The sequence below is a fragment of the Etheostoma spectabile genome, chromosome 12 (genome assembly GCF_008692095.1).
Source record: "Etheostoma spectabile isolate EspeVRDwgs_2016 chromosome 12, UIUC_Espe_1.0, whole genome shotgun sequence".
NCBI lineage: Eukaryota > Metazoa > Chordata > Actinopteri > Perciformes > Percidae > Etheostoma > Etheostoma spectabile.
In genome coordinates, this window is record NC_045744.1 from 13,900,167 (window position 1) to 13,913,126 (window position 12,960).

General features: G+C 38.5%; 1 protein-coding gene across 1 annotated transcript in view; it reads left to right on the forward strand.

Annotated features, from left to right (window-relative positions):
• Window positions 1-12,960, forward strand: part of LOC116699021 (collagen alpha-1(XI) chain-like) — an 89,629-nt gene that overhangs the window by 64,213 nt on the left and 12,456 nt on the right. Inside the window, 9 exon segments of the mRNA XM_032531386.1 lie at window positions 2,934-3,041; window positions 5,953-6,006; window positions 6,435-6,488; window positions 6,993-7,046; window positions 7,374-7,427; window positions 8,745-8,852; window positions 9,028-9,081; window positions 9,341-9,394; window positions 9,839-9,892. Of these exon segments, the coding sequence (XP_032387277.1) occupies window positions 2,934-3,041; window positions 5,953-6,006; window positions 6,435-6,488; window positions 6,993-7,046; window positions 7,374-7,427; window positions 8,745-8,852; window positions 9,028-9,081; window positions 9,341-9,394; window positions 9,839-9,892 (594 nt within the window).

A 12,960-nucleotide genomic window follows, 5' to 3' on the forward strand; every position in this document is an offset into this window, starting at 1 on the left:
TTTTTGTAACGTTACACAAATTTCATTTTAATCAGAACTATTGCTATCAACAGGGTACCCACCAAAGACTTGTGTCATCATGGTTGTTAACAGCTTTTCCTTTAGATAGTTTTTAGCACCCAGCCATCAATGACATTGCAGTTCTGTATTTGGGATTTCTTGAATTTGGAGTCTTACAAATCACAATGGCACACTAGCCTGCCAATCATTTCCATGTATTAACCTAATATGGCACCCGGTTTAGCTGAGAATACTGCCTGCCTTGCTGTAGAACATCCTCTACTCATCCATCTCATTAACACAACAAAAAAGTCCTGTTTCTACAATAGCTGATGGCCTGAGGGCAACTAAAAGCTCATTGCTGTAAATTATCAGGCCTTAACAACCGTTCTAGCAAAAATTCAGCATCTGCAGCGCTCTGTGGGGGCTAGGATAGACCTGGTGAGACGGATTGCTGCGAGCAGGTAGTGCACACAAGCTGAATAACAAATTATTTAACGGTTGTTTGTGTTGGTGAGTCAGTCTGCTCATATGTATTCCTACCTTCATAACTGGGACCCGACTTATGCTGTGTAGTTTCACCATTATCTGCCCTCTTTCTATTACTGAAAGTTTAATGCTGTTATACATTTCAACTACACTATCTACCCCACCTCCCAATCCAGGAAAAATGTTGGTGTTTGCAGGCAAAATGAATGATCCAATTTTCTTTCCAACTCAGGCTTAACAAGGTTTACAACAGTTCATTCGCCAGTATTGTCTTTAAGATACAACTAAGGTCAAGCAGTTAGAATGAAACTCTATTGATCTTAATCACAATGTGGTAAACATCCTTTTCTATTGATCAATTGTGTTTTTGTATTTAGCAGTGTCTAATAAAAAACATAAATATTGTATAAGAACAATATTTGAAATGTTAATGGGCAGGAGGAAACACAAAGCGATGTAAAACATACCATGAGGCAAACAAAAATCTTTAAATAACCACTTAGATTTGTTTCAGGTACAATCTAAACATATAATAAGTTTGATGCACTTTAGGTGAGTCATAAATGACATCTGCCTCAGCATGTGCGTGATGCCTCCAGGCCTAAGCATTTATGCCTGCAGGTACTAATCATAACTCATTTAATTACGTCAGCCACATTTTAGATAGATCCATATAAAAATAACTACAGAGACCTGAAAAATTAAACATTCATAATTTTAGTACAAGTTTTTATGCATTGATTTATGATGACTAAAGCCCCTAAGAAATCATTTTTCTAATTAGAACTTCAGCGTGTGTTAAATACAGGGATTTCTGCTCTCTTACAGCTGTAATACAGAAAACACTGAGACAGTTTTTCAGAATATAATGTGTCACTTCTGGGGAATATACTTTTACTGCACATTTTAAGTATTTAGCCTGACTTAGCTCGACTCAGACCACATGCACAACTTTGCACATTGTCTGATTAACGGAGACGAGAAGTCAATCGTTACAGTGGAGGGTAAATGACGGAAAGTAACAGACTAGCGCCCCCTTGTGGCAGTTTGATCTGCCTGACATTGGATCAATGACACTTTGGATTGTTTGTGTCCTCTCGTAAACAATATATTTTGTGTTATTTTGCACAATTTGGACAACTTTTGACTGGTTAATACTTGTGATGTTAATGATGATTATAATGAAACTGTAATTAAAATATAATTTGTTATGCTTTCCTACCCTTTCTTGGCAGGCTTCGTGCTCATATTTACATAAACACTTCGCCGTTGTTGGATCATATCACTAATCATGAAAAAGCTGCCCAAACCAAGCTTTGCATGTTGGTCATAATAACGATTCTAAGCTTCCCTAAGTGTTATTTTGGCGGTTCCATTTAATTCCATCAATCAAAGAACTCCAATGTGTCATAAAAAATAGTGGAGGAAGTTGTGCATGTGGTGTAACGATGAAAGACAAATTATGCAGCATTTAAGTTCAAACACTTCACAGACACACTCATTTCTTATTCCGATCTCCCTAAGGAGCTGTCGGAGCAGTCCGATTTGTGACTTTGTTTTGGTTACAGTCTCTCTAAACTTGAGTCCACCTTGTCTGCGACTCTTCCGTTCAAAGCTGTACTCATGCTGCCTGGAATCACCTAACATTTTGCTTTCTGTACTGCTCTTCATTCAGTACCAGCACCTGAGGCTGCCTACATATCCCAGGGCTCAGCGAAAGCTCCACAAGCACTTTCAAGTGCTGACATGCATTAGAACTAAAATCTCCCAGTTTGTCAGCACTTCGCTCCTTCCCTGTAGTCTCTCTTTTCTATCCTCTGCAGCCCTGTGCACCTCTGACTTCACAAATGAAGTCAACATCTTTCACATACACTGTACTGTATCCTGCATTCCCTGATGAAGCGCTTTGGTACTATAATCTGGATGTTGTTTTCCCAGGTAACCCAGCAGCACAGTGGCCCTGTGGCCCTTGATTTTTCCTCTAAATGCTTGAATAGCCTTCAAGATTTGCAGATAGACTCTAAACTTTAAATGGCCTTTGAGTGTAAATGTCTGGTAATGTGTTAGCACTGAGGTAGACCCCTGACCTGCCCAGGGTGCATGCTGGGAAAAGGTCCAGCCCTCTCATGACCCTAAGCAAGAATATGTGGGTGTAGACAATTGATGGATGGATGAAATTGCCATAAAATGGCTTTAGAAAAGGCATTAAGGTAAACTGTCCTAATCTGTGTTTGAATACAAGCCCAACCCACCCACCGACCCACCCTCCACCATGTGAGCTTGAACATACTCCATCACCTTGAAAAGGATTAAGAGGGCAGATAAGTCCCATAAGAGAAATTTAACTTAGATACGAGTGCTTGTGGACTTGCATTTGCCCAAGCTTCGACTAATGAGGTTCAGAATATTGATGTGTAGATTTAATGAACTTTGACCTCCCACAGGGCAGTGATGGTGAGTCTGGACCAAGAGGACAGCAGGGTATGTTTGGCCAGAAAGGAGACGAAGGAGCCAGAGGATTTCCAGGTCTACCAGGACCCATCGGGCTACAGGTAAGGTCGACATCTTTTACACCCCCCCCCCCATACACACCCACACACACACACATATATACTATATATATATATATATATATATATATATATATATATATATATATACACACACACACACACACGCAAATATTGATTCCCTTCCTCTCCTTCTCTGAGCACATGACAACCAGATCACACAGCCTAGTAGATATGCACATCGCTTATCTACTCGACAGCTGGGGCAGAATAAGTTCCTCCACACCCCTTAAACCGACTTTTCACCACTACATTTCATCATTTACATTACATCAAAACAGAACATAATTTATTAATGCAGCCTCAGCTCCTAATAACACTTTTCATTGCTCCTGGGAAAGTAATGCTTTTTCCCCCTCAAGGACTTTCCGTTGCATAGACAGTGCTCAGAATCCATCACTACTGCTTAAATTTTGCATTTGGCATTTTGCCGTGCCGTTAATAGTGGAGGGAAGGCTGCTGTTGGTTTTCCAGTCAGACTACAACATCATTATCATGCAGTAAACCACTTCCTTCCAGTGGTCCCGGGCCCAAATAAGGGACCTGCTGTTGTGGTAGCCTGTATTCAATTAGATATTTTAATCAATGTATAGTATAAATGAATTTATTACTTGCAAATATGGCCCACAACAGTATTAATATCTTGGATGATTTAAAGAAAAGAGGCAGCAACTCTGAAGCAGGCAGGCTACAGGATGTTTTTGATACCAGGGTGGACACGTGTATCAAACCTGTTAATCTACAGTTAGTCGAGCACACCCTGCCTACACAAACATGGACTGTATGTAGTCTGACTGTGGATGTAGAAAAAAGGCTGTGTAGGAGAGGGGTATTTGAGGGCTTTTATCAATATATGACCAGCAGTTATATTTTCCACTTCAGCACACATTAATCGTAATTCTAATGGTAGTATATCATTGATTTGTAGAAAATACTTTTCTAGGAATCATCCACAAAGCATAGGAACCCATTTTGGTACTAAAATTAGACTACTAGTATGTAACATTGAGAGAAGAAGTAACACATTCCTACTCTTGCAAATTGCACAAGAGGAAAGGTAAAGCAATAAAATGTACCTTTCCTTGATTCAAAAAACTCAGGCGATTTTTACAGATACGACCTGACATAGTGTGGTATAACCAGTAGCTTGTATTGGCTAAGGTTAACTAATGTAAGCCAACTTTAGGTAGATGTTGCTGTGTAGTCATTTCACTGACACACTGATACATAATCTCACTTAAGGAAACTGACTAAATAGTATACAGTGTTTGCTTTTAAATTGTTCCATAAGGATTTAATACTACGATTCAGACAAAGCTTTACATTGTGTGATTACCACACCATTCTAATTTGCTCTATTTAGCTCTCTTCTCCTCCAAACTGCAACAAGTGAAAGAAAGGCAAAAGAGCCCAGCATTGGCTTATGTAAGCCAAATGAGCTGAAGTTGAAGAAACTTGCTTTGGTGGCAATGAATAATGAAACAGCACATTTTAGAATATCTAAAAGTCAATTATCCAAGGACTAACTGAGGATGAAATTAGAGCGAAGCCCTGCTGGTCAATAGGGCCAGATAACGTTGTTATTAAGTGCAATTGGCTTTTAATTGGGCATAATGCACTCCATCGCCACTCTTTTAATTATGTTTAGCTAAGCTGCCCTTCAGTAGATGGCAGCAGCCACTGTGAGCTCAGCTCTTCAATTTAATTATCTTTAGCATTAATGATTTTTGACTATGGGGAATGAATGCTTTCAGTTTTAAAGGCTTCCATCATGTAGGCCTTTGTTTGCCATGGACTATGGAGTTTTTGATGAGTGGATGCATTGTTCAGATCAAAAGGTTAAAATGTGAATGAAAATGGGAATTAATAACAGATTTTATTACGCCAGGCTAGTCTGGTAAATAAAGGTAAGTAATAAATCATAGGTAACCATGTATTTATTTGCTCTGACATGTAAGCCAAAGAGTAGTTATGTGCATATTTATCTGTTTGTGTGGATGTTAATTTAACTCACAATACACCTCTTCTTACCGGACTTCTAATCCATTAGTACATTTTTCAAAGAAGTCTAACGTCAAGCATTGCTCAAGGGCCTGTCACATCCAAACACAATGCATGAAATAATTTGATGCTTAATTTATTTTTCCATTCTTACTACACTCATGCTTTATTACTGTGACTAAAGTCCCAGGCAGAATCTGTTATAAAGTAGCCTTCTCTGCCATTCCAGAGGTACATTAAATCAACAAAATGGGCTGAAACTACACATATGTGATCTCAGTGATGGATTTCCATGTCATTTTGGTTTTACAGTAACTTATCATTACCGCGGCTTTCCACCCACCTATTGATTATGCATGCTCCATCATCACAGATTAACTAACAAATAATAAATGCAATTATTCAGATAGATAATAAGCAACAATAGCAAATGAGAGCACCTTCATTTGTGTCACACATACTGTACACCTTCCCAAGTTGTATTCAAACTGTTTTAGTCAAACATGATGGAATCCCAAAAACTGGAAAATACGCACCGCTTGCACCGTCCTCTTTGTTTCCACTTTCCTGTAGACATAGATGGATGGAGCTCCCACCCTGTAATTTACACAGGCTGATTATACCCAAGCATCTCATACCCTTTAATTACAATAGGTGTCCTTTTTGACTAATTGTGTTTACACTCAGCTCTGCTTGTATTAATGCATTCACCTTCACATTGTATTCTAAAGCTCACTATTCAATACACATCATCTGTTAGTACCTATTAATGAGCAGCACAGATGTATTTTCGGCTCCTGTTGGTGGATTTTCTAATGTGCTGTTTTGTCTCAGTTACTGCTACACATGACCATTTTTTCTTTATTCTGAAGAACATGTGCCTTCTTTGCAGGGTTTGCCCGGCCCTCCTGGTGAGAAGGGAGAGAATGGAGACGTTGGACCAATGGTGAGTTTTTCTCTGTTGCAGCGATTCATATAGTTTTCATGTACTAGCCTGACAGGTGGGAAATTGTGCTGAAAAGTTGGCTCGTGGCTGCGTTTGGCAACTCCTCAAGCCAATTAGCAGATCTTTTGAATTTGCAAGAAGATGTATTGAGACAAGTGTTTCTACTGGTGAAAAAAGGCTCTGTTCCCATGAAGTATCATTTTTTTAATTTATAAAATATAGCACTTATTTATTTTAAAAATACTCTGAATATGGCACTAAAGGGTGGTGACTAAACAAATACCAAAAATAAGCATTATAGCACTGGCTGATTCTTTTGGATTTATTTTTACTGTGAAAGTTATACATTCAGTTTGCCTTCTGCAGCATATAGAAAGCTATATTGGCACAACTACTATACTAACCACAACTTCTATTTTTGCTGACAGGGTCCACCTGGTCCTCCTGGTCCCAGAGGTCCTCAGGGTTCCAGCGGTGCCAACGTAAGTCTGATTGTTTTTCTTTTTTTTTGACGGGGCTTTAGTCATACTCATACGTAGGGCTGAGTGCTGATTTCAATAATTTTCAGGTACCAACCAAATTGCCTCTGAAGTATCAAGTTCCGAAAAACACCTCGTCATTGAATACCCAAATTCAGTACCTAAGGAATAAATCTCCTCACCATACACCAACAATAATGGTTGTGATTGAATGTCTAACGTTACACGTTGCAGAGGCAGGCAGGAAAAACTTGCTACGTTATGCACAGAGACGGGGCTCATGTTTGTGCCATAAAGTATAATGTTGTAATTTCTATTGTTTTATGAAATTGCTATCGAATAAAGTATCATTTAGTAAACGTTATCAAAGTCTCAGGATTGGGATTGGTACTGAACATTGTTTTAAAGATACCCAGCCCCACTCATGTATCTTTGGCAATCAAAAGCACACATTTTTCTCGTATGATTCTTACTTCCTTAAATGTTCTCATTGTGATTTATCCACAGGGAGCTCAAGGTCCTCCCGGTGGTATTGGTGCAATGGGAGGTGTTGGTGAGAAGGTAAGAATCAACGTCCAGACGATTGTGGAAGCACTTGTTAAAGCACATTCCAGCTCCTTTATAATTATATATATAGATATATATTTCTATATCTCATCTACTTTGGTATGTTTTGCCTCAAAATAAATAAATTCTTTGAATGTTTCTCTTTCTTCTCCTCCAGGGCGCTGCCATTTTTAGTACAATGTTAAGCATAAAAAAGTGTGTGTGTTTGACATCAAAGTAGATGTACAAACCAAAAGTTAGTCAGCTGATAACACTATCTGGATTGTTCATTGCGAGTGTGATACATCCACATTTTTACACATTTTCACTGTGATCTAACAGGGAGAAACCGGTGAAGCTGGCAACCCAGGATCAGTTGGAGAGCCTGGGATTGCAGTAAGTACAGTGTGTTAAAATACTGATGATTTCATTTCAGATGGCATTAGTTATTTTTTAAAAACAAGATAACTGATCATTTATACATGTGTAAACAGCATTTAGAATGCATGGCGAGTAGCACAACACACTATCCGGCTGTGTGTCCTTGTGTACATTCTATTCAATACAGTAGGCAATTGTGAATTGTTTAAACAATATTCTGTGAATAGAAAGTCTGTGAGTGCAGCTAATTAAGTTGTGTTTATTATTTAACACTTTAGATGTCTACTTGGGGTGTTCCACCTCTGTCTTACTGCAGGCTGATGGGTAGCAATGCTAGCAACCTTAGGGCTTTTTAGCAGATAATTAGCTCCACCTCGACTGTTGGAGGTGCTATTAATCTAACCTCCTGTACGAGGCAGTTATTAGAGGCAAAAGTCAGACAATGACAGGAGTTATTTTCTTTGAAAAAAGCATCACAATAGCATGGAGGTGTTCCCCACAGTACACTTTGTGGTTTAGTGTCTCCTAAATGACCAGATGTTGATGACCAGATGTTAATGACTTTATCCTAACTCATTTGACATCAACGTACTTACTCTATCACCTGCATTACTCCATATGATATGCACAACATCAGTTTCATAATGCAGCATCAGTGCAACAAAAATGCCTCTGCTCTTTACTTTTCAATGGTAAAAATCATGATTAAGTATGCACAAATCAGAGCAGTGATTGATCTACGCACTGGTTGTGTAGTTCAGGGAGGCCTCACCTTAGTTACAGGTATGGGCTTGAGTCTGAGTCCATCCCGTTGTATTGAGGTATCAACATGCTGCTGTGTATCTGTGAACAGTGACAGGTAGACCCTGTGTTGCACATCACATCAATGTCAGTTTTAAAGGTGCCATGCTGGCATCGACGGAGACTTGCTCTGTTCTAATGGGCCAATTAACGATTTTGGGCTCGTCATTATTCTCCAACTGCTGCTCTTAGTCTGAGCCAACACTTTAGGACACTGACACTATTACTAGAGCAAACAAAATGATATGATGATAATAATAGGACTTAATTTAATGGATCAAAATAGGGTTTTAAAATTAAACTCCAGAGCAGATGAAAACAGCTTCATTTTTGGTCATTTTTCTTTAGCTCTAAGAGCAATACTAGTTCTTTTTAGAGACAGTTTGGTGCATGTTTTGATGCCAGTTGGTAATGGACAGATTTGATAACACATATGCCCCACGGCCTTATTTTAGCCTGCTATTGTCAAAGAAGTGTGGATGGCTTTACGTGGTCTTCCTTGTGACAAGCCTGTGATGCGTTTTTCCACAGGGACCCAGAGGTGAGACTGGTGAGAAGGGAGAAACCGGCCCACCCGGTGCTGCTGGACCCGCCGGCCCCCGCGGACCCTCTGGAGATGACGGTCCTAAGGGAAACCCCGTATGTCCCCTCCACTGTCACACACACAGCCATGACTGATGCATTCTTTAAGCTGTCAGCTGCAGAACCACTGTCACATTTCTCAGTCGAGCTGTCTTCTGTCAGACATGTTGTCGACACAATGTCAAATATCTGAGTCAAGCTCAGTCTTCTCAGCGTCTCCATCTGTCTGCAGGGTCCTGTTGGCTTCCCAGGAGACCCTGGTCCCCCTGGTGAGCCTGGTGCTGCTGTAAGTGCTACATTTATCCCTCAATCAATTTTTTGTTTAGGATGATGTACCATTCAGTGAGTAGAAATACTGTACATGCCTTTATTACCAATATTGTTTTTTCTCTTTTTATTGTGACATTCTTGATTTTCCCATTTTGTGTAGGTTGATTTTTTTATTGTTTTTATGTAAATTTATTGAATGTGCCACTAATGTAGATCATGCGTCGCAGTACAGTAAAGGAGCTGACTAATGTTGTCATTTGTGGATTTTCTTTTAGGGTCTTGACGGTTTAGCAGGTGACAAAGGAGATGATGGAGAGGCTGGACAACCAGTAAGTCTTATGTGATCTGAAATTGTAAAAACATGTAAACAAATCAATACATCCAGCCAGTCACATTCAACCACTAAACTTGATTTCCCACACACAATAATGTGCAAGAATACAGCAAGATAAATTCGTTAATGTGTGCAGTAACCTGAGAATGCAGAAAAGTTTATCTAGTAATTTTATTATGGGTTATTTTCAACATTCAGAATCTAGAAAATGTGTACAAAAGTGAAATGAAACTTATAGCAGAGTAATTCGAAATTATGTTGAAGTTAATTGTACATTTTAAATTCAGCTCTGTTGAAATAAAAACAAATGTAACTACATGGTGAAAGGGGTGTGAAATAATCCCAAAAATGACATTTATCACCAGGGATATCTCATTATGTAACAAAACGTTTTAGTTTTTGTGAAGTGGAGTTAAGTGTTCCATCTACTCTATTTTAGGGCCCTCCAGGTCCATCTGGTGAGGCTGGAGTACCAGGACCTCCTGGCAAAAGGGTGAGTACATGTCTAAAATGATGCAGGAGAAGATACTTCTGCTAGCTCTTGAGATGTTCTCTATTTTTAGATTCACAGTGCTCTTACTGGTTTGCAAGCTATTACCCACTGCAGAGTGATACACATTGATGATAGCATTATATGTTTGGAATTTAAATAATTATGTACTGTATATGTTTGACAGGAAATGGTGCCCATTAGGTAAACTGTGTGTGTGTGTGTGTGTGTGTGTGTGTGTGTGTGTGTGTGTGTGTGTGTGGAATAGCCAGTAATTGCAGGCAGAGATCATCCTGTAAGAGAATATTGAAATATCATGAGCTTGACTCGAAATCTGCTGCTCCTAATGTCAGGAAATGAATGTGTCACTTTAATTTCTGGCGCTCAATGTCCCCTCTGTCACATAAGACTTGAACTGACATTATTTCATTTCACTAGCATGGCATTTTTTACGATGCATTTCATTTACTATAATACTGTTTTACAGTTAGCTATAAAGCATGTGATTAATGTACAGTATGAAAGACTGGCACAATATGGGAAAAGAGAATAGAAACTGATATTTAGTTCTGTTTATTTAAGCCGAAATGATGCACAATAAAGTGTAACTTATCCTCCAGAGTACAAACCAGCTCTGCTGCCATCTCTGTATATTAATACAAACATAGTATACAATATGTATACAATGCAGCTCTTGTATGTTATATTAATGCATGAACACATTTTTTTAATGAATAAGCAGATATAACAGTGATATAAAATAGGTATATTTACTAGTAATGTCCATGCTGTTGCGTTATTAACGGCGTTAACGCAAACCCATTTTAACAGTGTCAATGGTTTTATTGCGAGATTAATGTTCTTTTTGACCTAGACAAACTTTGTAGTTTTTTCACATGTTGTTGCAGCAACTAGTAACGTTAGAAAAACTACAATACCATACCGGATCTAGCTAGACCGGAAACAAAACAACAGGCACGCCACACACACTTGTTAGGGCTTGCGAGCCAGAGTAATAACATTACGTTTTGAGTGGATGGCGAGCGTGTAACGCCAAAACCGATGCCAATACTATTCTGAATGGAAACTTTTTAAAAGTAGCCAAATGGTTTGATTAACAAGACCAAAGTGATCGGTGTGTTTTGTCGATGTGAACTGAGCTATCATCTCAGCACATCCAGTCTGAAATACAACTTGATGGCCAAGCACACAGCTGATACGAATTCTCCGCCCCCTCGTTAAAGTAGTTTTTCATCCTTTTATTGATTGACATTGTTTTATTGTGTGAGAGATTAATTGCTCCAAGAGTGAATGACTGCTCCAAGTGACAATGTTACGTGTGAAATTGAACACTACAGTAGCCTTTATGCCAATGTTGTTTTCAGTAAAAAATATTTACACAAATCAAGCCAATCCACTTTTCCATGTTGATAAGAGCCTTAAAATGAGAAAAATACTGTGACAAAAAGAAATTAAGGGACATTTAGAATAGATACAAAATGTACGATTAATTGCAAGTTAACTATGACATTAATGCAATTTAATCGCGATTAAATATTTTAATCGTTTGACAGCACTAATATTTACCGAAGTACTGTACATATTTGAGGTCCATGTTTTTTACATTTTATGCTACTTTCTAATTCTATTTCAGAAGAAAATAATGTATTTTTGACCCCATACATTAATTTGACAGCTATAGTTATTTTAGTTTACTTTTCAGACAAAGTTTTTTTTTGTTTTAAGATTATTTTTGGGGGGCATTTTTAGGCCTTTATTTTCACAGGGCAGATGAAGACATAAAAGTGGAGAGAAAGGTGGAAGGACATGCAGCAAAAGGCCGCAGGTCGGTGTCAAACCCGCGGTGTCAAGGCATAAACCTTTATATATGTGCGCCTGCTTAACCAACTGAGCTAACCTGGCCACATTCAGACTACAATTTTATATTATAAAACATCATTACCTTATGTAGCATACTACATAAATTGCTTAAGATTAAACCAGTGGTTCCTAACCTTTTTGGTTTGTGACCTTTCACAAAAAACAATGTTTACTTATATTAGGACTTCATGTCTTGTTTCAGATATCTAGTTGTTCAGATGGTTTCACTGAAATAACTGTTTGCGTTTCAAACAAGGTAAAGCTCTCCAATGTTTTTACAAAAAAGCAAAACTTAAAGTAAAAAATAAAGGAATACAAGTTTGTTTATTAATTAATAATCTCACAACTACTCAAATTTGTTCCCACTGGAAGGTCCCAACTAGATTAGCAATCACTGGACTAACCTACCTACTGTACACAATGTTAATAAAACTTGCTCTGCCTTGACCAACTCCAACAGTAAAAGGCTACTTTGATGCATCAGTAGAATATGACAGTACATCATTCACAGGGGTCATTTTGCTGGCGAACAAGTACTTTTAAGACTTTAAGTACATTGTACTTACTGATATTCATATACTAGTAGAGGATCTGAATACTTCTTCCACGACTGAATAAGGAATGAAGCCATGTGTTGCATTAATCTACATTGCCATTTTCGTGCCATTTTTGTGGTACTTCACTGCCAAAAACGTTCTTTGTTAAGCATCAGACACACTTGTTTGTTTGTTTTCCTGCAATTAAAATGCAGGCTTGGACGGTTTAAAACGTAGGTATGGTAAACAATTTAGACCCATAATTTGTATTCCAAGGGATACTATCCAGGTGATAGAGCCTACAGAACAAATTAGACCCCAGCTCCATGTCCATATAAATGGACTTGGCAATATTAGACTTGGCAATATTATTTTTTCACTAAGGTAATTCGGGATCTCTTTCCCAATATCTCTAAGAAATTGACTCAGGTTTGGTGCTCATTGATGCATGCGTCTTCTTGTCTACATTAGCACACACACACACACACACAACACACACACACACACACACACACACACACACACACACACACACACCCACACACACATTCACTAATGCACATACACAGTTGCCAGGGCTCATAACCTACATTGAAGACCGATGGCTTTTGTTTGGTCTATTTGATTATGGTTCCTAATGGCAAATGACAGCCC